Here is a 10,599-nt window from a genome sequence, read left to right on the forward strand (position 1 = left end):
CATGCATGTTCTCTGTTGTGTATGCCCTTCCACTGGCCCCAATGTTAACATTTACCAAATTCTTTACTGTCCATGGGACATAAAAAAATGGGTTGAACTGAATTTGTCTATTGGTCATTATGTGCCAAACCCTGTTAAACCAAAACATTTTGGATCCTTATGTACAGCTAATACCTATAAATATAGATTCAAAGGCAATATGTTCGTAGATGAGAAAAAGACAAATATGATCCTAAAATATAATATTCCTTAAAACATGTGAAAAATTGTGCCCATTATTTATAATCATGTGTATGGGAATGTGTTTATACTGTTGCATATGGTTAAACAGGGCAAAGAGAAATACGGGAGTATATAATATGCTATCCATATCAGTTACCTGAAATTCCTGTGGAAGAATATTTTTTACATCACAGAGGTAGGGTTTCAAGAAATTTTGCTTTTATTTCTTGTTTGAGTTCATTTATGGGGTAACTTGGAAGAAAACATCATAATGGTGAAATCAAATTTAAATAAAACTTGATAGAAGATACTAAATTACTGTGTGACAGTGTGTGTGTACTTTTCTCCTGTATTTTAATTCTGATGGCCTTTTATACTTTTTGATCACCTCTACCAGGGGTAAGACTTTATTTCTAGTATAAGGGAGTCTCATTTTCTGAAAGAAATTATTTGATATACCAAGAATTAGAAAATCTACCACCTATAGGAATTTCTAATGAAAAATAAAACACACATTCCAATGTAGAAAGAGATTAACAAATCTAAAAAGTCTAAGAATGAATCATGGTTTTAAGAAAACTAGTGAAAGATGTTGAATAATAGTTTTTTTAAATAACTCTGAAAATAGAATATTGTAAATATGTCTATAAGCATAAAATTGAAATTATTTCTGAAAGATTTAACTTATTGTAAACTAATTTTGTAACTATGGTCTTCAATTAAATATCAAGTATTGTGCACAAAGTCAGAGAATTGGCTTGAACAACTGGAATGACATTAAAACCTGATAAACTTTGAATTTTAATGGAGGTGGGAAATATTTGATTCTAAAGTACAGAGAAATGCATTCTAACTAACGTTTACATTAAAAAATATGAGATAGCTATACTTTAATCAATGTGAATATCCTTAGAGATTGAGAGCTCACTTTTTAATTCACACACACACACGCACACACCCCAAACCCATTTCCCCCCCAAAATAATAAAAATGTGTTAGTTCATTATGGTAGATCTTTAGGAAATCAAGTATGTGACCGTTGTAACTATTCTCAAATTGTTCCAAACCACCAGTAGTTTTCAAAAATAATTCAAAAATGCATACAAATACCATAATAACTACAATTATCAGCACTCAATGGAAAAGTTACTAAATATTTCACAAAGTGGGAAAATGTGATCTTAACCAGAAAAGAATTTAGTCAATACAAGCAAGACTGCAAGTAAATGGGATAATAAAATTGGTAGACAATGATGCAGATTAAATCTTTACACCTGTGAACAAATATTTAAGCAACACGGAAGCTCAATGAATAGAGAAATGTAAGACAAAAATTCCATTAATTTTTTTGAAATTATAAATATATTATCTAAAATTAAAAATTTACTCTATAAGATTAATAACAGGTTAGACACTGTAGGGGAAATTTTAGTAAACTTGAAAATTAGATTTAATTAAAATAGACATATCTCATAAATATAGATGCAGTAAATTAGCAGAATATTAGAAAATTGAAACTAACAGTGTATAAAAAGTATTACACACCAGTGCCAAGTGGGATTTTACCCTAATATGCAATGTTAGTTCAACATTCAAAAATAAGTTAATATAATCCAACACATCGACAACCTAAAAACAAAAATCACATAATAATATCAATACGTAAAAATTTAATTCAGATAAAGTGTGGGGGACATTAAATAAACTTGACAATATGAAGATCTTGGGATACTTTGAGGAAACTACTATAAGATTTGCCATATATATTATTGGTGTGTCAAACAAAGGTTTATGAGGCAGAAGAAAAAGTTGTGGGGGGGTTTTTTTGGTATGGTTTTGTCAATTCAGAACGTAGTTTAATTCAGTGAAATGAAGCAGGACAGAAAAATTCTTTCATCTATCTGGCTGTATTTCCTCTTTTTATAATTTTTAAATTAATCTTTTATTGAAACATTTTGATTCTACATGTTTATGGGGTACAGAGTTTTATTTCACTGCATGTATACAAGACATGATGATCTAGTAGGGTTATTAGCATATCCATCATTGGAAAACTTAAACCATTTCTTGGTGACATGAGCATTTGATATCCTATCTCTTCATTGTTTAAAAATGTGCAGTAAGTAATTGTTAATAAGAGATTCCTTGATCTACCGTAAACAACAGAACTTACTCTTTCTATCTAGATGTACTTTTTTGTCCATCAACCACCATCTCACTAGCACTCCTTCCACCTCTCCTTTCCCATTGCTAGTAACCACAGTTCTCTCTCCTTGTAACAGTTCAATTTATTATTAGTATTAGTATTAGTATTAGTATTAGTATTAGTATTAGTATTAGTGTTAGTGTTAGTGTTAGTGTTAGTATTGTTAGCATTATTTGTTTTTGCTTTTTAGCTCCCAAATATGAGTGAGACCATGCTATATCTCTGTTTCTGTGACTGGCTTGTTTGACAATGTAATTTTCTCCAAGCATGTTTCTGTGAATGACAGAATTTTGTTCATTTTGTGGCTGAGTAGTATTCCATTGTGTATATATACTACATTTTCCTTATCCAATCTTGTATCCATGGACATTAAGTTTGCTTCCATATTTTGGTTATTGTAAATAGAGCTGCAATAAATATGGGAGTGCAGGTGTCCCTTCAACATCATGATTTGCATTCCTGTGGGGTATATGTAATAGTACGATTGATGGGTCATATGATAGTTCTATCTGTAGTTATTTGAGAGACCTTGATACTGTTTTTCATATGGCTCTACTATTTTACAATCCCACTGACAGTGTATAAGGATTCCCTTCTCCACATCCTAGACAGCATTTCTTATTTTCTGTCTTTTTGATAGCAGCCTAACTAGAGTGAGAAGATATCTCAATGTGGTTTCGATTTGCATTTCTCTGATGATTACCGATGTTGAGCATTTTTTCATATACCTGTTGGTGATGTGTGTCTCTTCTTTTGACAAATGTCTATTCAGCTTCCTTTCCCATTTTTTTAATTGGGTTTTTATTATTATTATTATTGAGTTGTTTTGATTCCTTTTATATTATGCATATTAGCCCCTTGTCACCTGCGTAGTTAGCAGCTATTTGCTCCCATTCTGCATGTTCTGTCTTTGCTCCATTTGCCATTTCTTTTGCTGTGCAGAAGTTTGTTACTTTGACAAAATCCCATTTGTTTATTTTTGCTTTTGTTGCCTGTGCTTTTCAGGGCCTATTCATAAAACCATTTCCCAGTCCTACATTTTTGACCATTTCCTCTGTGTTTTTTTCTAGAATTGTTAGGGTTTCAGGTCTGACATTCAAATCTTTAATCCATTCTCAGTGATTTTGTATATATGGTGAGAGGTAGGGGTCTAGTTTCATTCTTCTACACATGGATATCTAGTTTCCCCAGCACCATTTATTGAAGAAGCTGTCCTTTCCCCAATGTATGTTTTCAGCTCTTTTGTCAAAAATTAGTTGGTTGTGGGCTGGCCCCGTGGCTCACTCAGCAGAATGTGGCACTGGGAGTGCAGCAGTGCTGAGAGCGCCGAGGCCGCGGGTTCAGATCCTATACAAGGATGGCCGGTGCACTCAGTGGCTGAGCGCGGTGCGGGCAACACCAAGCCAAGGGTTGCGATCCCCTTACCGGTCATGGAAAAAAAAAGTTAGTTGGTTGTAATTACATGCCTTAATTTCTGGATTCTCTATTCTATTCCATTGGTCCAATTGTCTATTTTTATGCTATAACTCCATTCTGTGTTGAATACTATAGCTTTGTAGTATATTTTGAAGTCAAGTATTTTAATGCCTCTCACTTCATTCTTTTTCTCAGGATTGTTGTTGTTATTCAAGGTCATTTGTTGTTCCATATGAACACTAGAAATAAATAACAAGTGGAATTCTGGAAGCTACACAAACACATTGAAATTAAACAACATGCTCCTGAACAATTCATGGGTCCACAATGAAATTAAACAGGAACTCAAAATATTTCTTGAAACCAGTGAAAATAAAGATACATTATATCAAAACCTGTGGGATACTGCAAAATAAGTACTAAGACAGAAGTTTATTTTGATAAATGCTTACATCAAAAAATAGAAAGATTTCAAATAAATGACCTAATGCTACACCTCAAAGAACTAGAAAAAACTAGAGCAATTCAATACCATAGTAGACAGAAAGAAATAATTAAAATCAGAGCAGAACTAAATGATAAAAATACCCCAGAAATGATATGGAAGATCAATGAAACAAAATGTTGGTTACTTGAGATGATAAATAGAAAAAACAATAGGCAGGTTAACAAAATATTATTATTATTATTATTATTATTATTATTATTATTATTATTATTATTATTATTATTATTATTATTATTATTATTATTATTATTATAAAAGAGAGAGAGAGAGAAGACCCAAATAACTAAAATCAGAATTGAAAAAAAAGATATCATAACCAGTACCACAGAAATACAAAGCATTATTAGAGACTATTACTAACAATGATACACGAACAGATTTGAAAATCTGGAAGAAATGAATAAATTTCTGGACACATACAAACTACCTTTCAAGAAGAAATTGAAAGCCTGAACAGACAAATAAGAAGGAATGAGATTGAAGCAATCATAATCAGTCACCCAACAAAGAAAAGCCCAGGATTGGCTGGCTTTACTGCTGTATTTTACCAAACATTTAAAGAGGAATTAATACCAATTCTCTTCAAACCATTTCAAAAAATTAAAACAGAGGCAATTGACCAAAACTCATTTTATAAGGTCAGCATTACCTTAATACACAAAACAGACAATTATACAACAAAAAAGCAAACTAAGGGCCAATATATCCCATGAAAATCGATGCAAAAACCCTCAACAAAACACTGGTAATTAAAACACAGCAACACATCCAAAAAATTATACACCATGATAAAGTGTGATTCACCCCAGGGAGACAAGGATGGTTCAACATATGCAAATCAATAAATATAATACATCACATCAAAAAATACAAGGACAAAACCCATATGACTATCTCAATGATGCAGAAAAAGCCTTTGAAAAACTTCAACATACCTTCATGATAAAGATTTTCAGCAAATTAGGTATAGAAGGAAAGTACCTCAACACAATTAAAGTCATATACTACAAACCCATCACCACCAATATCACCCTGAACAGAAACAAGACAAGGATGTCCGCTCTTGCCACTCCAATTTAACATAGTATTGGGAGTACTAGCCAGAACAATTGGGTATAAGAAAGAAATTAAGGGCATTAAGTTTGAAAAAGAAGAAGTTATACTGTCCCTGTTTACAAATGACATGATCCTATAGACAGAAAAAAAGAAAATCTCTACTGAAACACCCCAGAGCTGACTAACAATTTTTGTAAAGTTGTAGGAAACAAAATCAACACCCCAAAAATCAGTAGCATTTTTATTCTCCAAAAATGAACCAACAGAAAGCAAAATCAAGAAAGCTAAACAATGTGCAATAGTCACTAAACACAAACACACACACACACACACACACACACACACACACACACGCACACGCACATGCACATGCACATACACACACATATATAAAAACACCCTAGGAATCAATTTAACCAAGGAGGTGAAAGATCTCTACAAGGAGACTACAAGTCACTACTTAAATTAAAGAAGACACAAAAAGGTGGAAAGAGATTCCATCCACATGAATTGAAAAAATCAACTTGTGAAAATCCCCATCCTACCCAAAGTGATCTACAGAGTAAATGCAATCCCCATCAAAATAACAATGAAATTGTTCATAGAAATAGAAAAAGATATCCTAACATTCATAAAGAACAACGAATGACCCCAAATAGCCAAAGTAATATGGAGGCATAAGACTACCTGACTTCAAATTATTCTACAAAGCTATAGTAACCTAAAGAGGATGGTACTGGCATAAAAACTGAAATGTGGACCAATGGAGCAGAATAGAGAACCCAGAAATGAATCCACATACTTACAGCCAACAGATTTTGACAAAGCCACCAGGAAAATACTGCTGGGAAAAGACAGCCTCTTCAATAAATGGTGCTGGGAAAAGTGTACATTCAGATGCAGAAAACTGAAAGTAGAAGGGCACTGCTAGCCATAGACCAAAATCAACTCAAAATGAAATACAGATTTAAGTATATCACCTGAAATTATAAAAATACTAACAAAAACCTAGGGGAAGCACAGCAGGAAGTAGGATTGGGCAAAGATTTTATGAATAATATTACAAAAGTGCAAGCTACAAAAGAAAAATAGACAAATAGGATTAAACCAAACTAAAAACCTTGATGGCAAAGGAAACAATCAACAGAGTGAAAAGACAATGCACAGAATGGGATAAAACATTTGCAAACTATTCATCAGACAAGGCATTAATATCCAGAATATACAAGGAATTCAAACAACTACACAGTAAAAAAAAACCCCAAAAAACAAACAACCCAATTAAAAAATGGGCAAAGGATCTGAGTAGCCATTTTGTGAATGAGCACATGCAAATGGCCACCAGGTACTTTAAAAAAAATGCTCAACATCACTAATCTTCAGGGAAATGCAAATCAAAACCACATTGAGAAATCAACTCACCCCAGTTAGACTTGCTATAATCAGAAAGACTGAGAGTAACAAATCCTGGGGAAGATTTAGAGAGATCTCTTCTACTTTGTTTGTGGGACTGTAAATTAATGCAGCCATTATGGAAAAAAAAATAGTATAGAAGTTTCTCAAACTACAGATAGATGTGCCATAGAAACCATCAATCCCATGTCTGGGTATATAATCCAAAGGAATGGAAATCATCATGTTGAAGGGATACCTGCAGTCCCATGTTTATCACAGCTCTATTTACAATTGCCAAGATATGAAACCAACCTAAATGCCCATTGACGGATGACTGGATAAGGAAAATGTGGTATATTTACACAATGGAATACTACTCAGCCTTAAAAGAGAATTAAATTCTGCCATTCACAGCAACATGGATGAGCTTGGAGGAATTTATGTTGAGTGGTCAGGCACAGAAGGAAAAATACCACATGTCCTCAGTCATAAATGGAGCTAACAGAGAAAGAAGGAAGGAAAGAAAGACCATAGTGGTGTGTTCGACTTGCAGAAGGAAAGAACAAACCTAGGGTTGCTGGGGGAAAGGGGACAGGCAAAGGGGCATTTGGGAAAGGTTGGATGGGGGGTACAGGGAACAAGTGCAATTTGTGGTGGTGTACATGCTGACAGTAATGATCTGATCACATTTTGGGCCCAGTTGCTGACAATCAGCTCTGTGCCCCATGAATATGTATACTTAATAAAAATAAAATAAAATGTAATATCAGCACAAAAAAGAAAATGGTTGAATCTATTTACTAACATAGTAAAGTTATGATAAATACCTATAAGAAAATATCTAGATTTTTGTCAGCAGACGTGATGAGATTCTTTAATTTTCACAAAAGTGAACCTAGGAACATGTCTGATAAGGGATCTCACCACCCAATATATTAAAGATGCCAAGTATAGCATTTTTCATTGGACAAAGCAGGTGACACATTTTCTAAAGGTCTGGATGATCTGGAACTGTGTGAATTATAGGAATAAATGTAAGGATGACAACTGCACATTACTTATTAAGGGCCTTAACTGCAATAGCTGTAAAGATTTTCACTTTTTCCTTAAAGTAGTTGTAGACAATTAAGTGGTATTTCACTGCCACGAGACTTCCCCCCAAACGGGAGTCCATTATTCCATTGAGGCACTAAAGAGAAGAATGGGTATTTCCAAAGAAGGTAGTTTTGAATAATGAATGAGATAGATTGCCAAACAGAAGTGGTGTTCTAGAAATTAAATTGATACACTAGAGAAGATGTTCCCCAGAGTGAGCCTGACTTCTACTATTTAAGAATAGTTGATGTTTGAAGTAAACCAGGATAATACACAATTAGAGTGACTTTCTGAAAAAATAAGAGCTTATTAACTTCATAGGTTAAAAATCTCTTATTCCTTCATAGGCAGCTTCATGAAAATCCACAAATGTAAGGTATCCTTTGTGCTGTTAGACTATTTTATTTAAGAATAATTTAAATGTGAGGATTATTATTTAATGCATAAAATAGAAAAGTATAAAATTCTGAGCACTTTATTTGAAATTGAGCTAATTACTTCATATATTTTATGTAGCTCTTCACTTTATTATACAATTAAGTAAAATTACATATATGTAAAATAATAATGGTGAAATTTAACAATAAAGTAATTTATTTAAGATAATGTTAAAAGCTCATACTAATAAAAGTATGTAAATATGAGAGCCTACTTGTTCACTTTTTAAAATCAACATATTAAGTCAAAAGCATCAGCTGATGGGGCTAAGTGAAGGAAGGTATACAGGTGTAAAGATATGAGGAGATTGAAAAACACATAAATAATAGCATGCTAGATGGGGGTGTTAATGGGAAATTTAATAAGCAGCATTCTGATATTAATATTTTTTATATTTAGCAAAAGTGATGGCAGAGATACGTAAATTAGAGCTATGATAATGCATATACTTTTTCCCAGTAGCATAGAATTGGTTTAAGAAACTTGATGCTCTTGGTGTATAAAAGGGAGGATTTAAAACTCATTCTGAGTTAGAATTAAATAAAAACTCTCAGATAAATGCTTCAAACTGAAAGATGTAATTTGACTCCAAATACAGGGAAAAATAGCAAACCCAGGTAAAACAACAGAAAAAGACTGTATCAGATCACAACCCTTGGCAGGGTGTGTCCTGCACCACGCTCAGCCAGTGAGTGCACTGGCCATCCCTATATAGGATCCGAACCCTCGGCCTTGGTGATACCAGCGCTGCACTCTCCCAAGTGAGCCAGGGGGCCGGCCCCATAATTCCATTCTTAGGGGTGAAATAATACTATTTTTCCATAATATTCACTAAATAAGAATGCACATTTCTCATTACCTCTCATATCATTACATTTAAGTCTAATATATATGAGGATTTTATTTCTTGAATTGGTTTCAACTGCATATCAGTTCATTTGGGACGTTTCAAATCTCAATTTCCACAAACAGAGCAAGATAATGGTGGAAATAATTTAAGAAATTATATAACTGTATTTATGTATCTAATCCAGTTAACACAAAAGAAAGCTGTGGTATAAAATACGAATGAATTAACCATCTTGAATTTACCGTATTTGCAGATGCAGAGCAAATTAAAACAGAACTATCAAACACCACTACAGAGATAGAATTTGTTCTTATGGGTTTTTCTGATATTCCCAATCTCCAGTGGATTCTTTTTGGTGTATTTTTATTCATATATTTGACTATCCTGATGTGCAATAGCATCATAATACTAATAACAAGAATTAACCCTGCTCTTCAGACACCCATGTATTTTTTCCTCAGCAATTTTTCATTTTTGGAAATCTGTTATGTAACAGTCACTATCCCAAGAATGCTCATGGACCTTTGCACACAGAAAGGAAACATTTCTTTGCTTGCCTGTGCTACACAAATGTGTTTTGTCTTGATGCTTGGAGGCACAGAGTGCCTTCTTCTGACAGTGATGGCCTATGACCGCTATGTGGCCATCTGCCACCCTCTGCGCTATTGTCTAGTGATGAACCACAGGGTCTGTACTAAGCTGGTGGCTGGCTCCTGGATCAGTGGAATTCCAGTTGGAATTAGGCATACTTACCAGATTTTCTCTTTGCCCTTCTGTGGATCTAACAGAATTAATCACTTCTTCTGTGATGTTCCCCCAATACTCAAGCTTGCTTGTGGTGACACGTTCGTGAATGAGATATCAGTGTATGTTGCTACAGTGATATTTCTCTTGGTTCCGTTTCTGTTGATAGTTGTCTCCTATGGAAAAATTATCTGCAACATTATGAAACTGTCATCAGCCAGAGGAAGGGCAAAAGCTTTCTCCACTTGCTCCTCTCACCTGATAGTTGTAGTGCTGTTCTATGGAACAGCTACTGTTGCTTATTTACAGCCCAAACCACATCAAGCTGAAGGGACGGGAAAACTAATATCACTCTTCTACACCATTTTGATCCCAACATTGAATCCCGTTATATACACTCTGAGGAACAAAGATATCATGATGGCACTGAGGAAACTCCTAGCTAAGTTATTAACATGAGGTGAAACTTAAATTACAGAAATAATTTGTTCATAGGATTGTCATGTAGCTACCAAAAAAATATTATTTTAATTTTTTCCCTATGTTCCTAAATAATGATAATTAAAACGATAACCTCACATTTGTTGAGGGACCTTTTTTCATAGAGTTAGTTATCAGCTTATGTGTAAATAGTGTACAAAATAACACAATTCTAAGAATGTAACCTTG

At 33.8% G+C, this 10,599-nt stretch overlaps 1 protein-coding gene across 1 annotated transcript; it reads left to right on the forward strand.

The window, feature by feature from the left end:
• Window positions 1–9,417: 9,417 nt before the first annotated feature.
• LOC134376500 (olfactory receptor 10AG1-like) lies at window positions 9,418–10,389 on the forward strand (the record flags this gene model as incomplete). Its single annotated transcript, XM_063095026.1, has 1 exon — window positions 9,418–10,389. A coding segment is annotated over one exon (972 nt), but the record flags the coding sequence as incomplete, so codon positions are not given.
• Between the last annotated feature and the right edge of the window lie 210 nt (window positions 10,390–10,599).

The sequence above is a fragment of the Cynocephalus volans genome, chromosome 4 (assembly GCF_027409185.1).
Source record: "Cynocephalus volans isolate mCynVol1 chromosome 4, mCynVol1.pri, whole genome shotgun sequence".
NCBI classification, from domain to species: domain Eukaryota; kingdom Metazoa; phylum Chordata; class Mammalia; order Dermoptera; family Cynocephalidae; genus Cynocephalus; species Cynocephalus volans.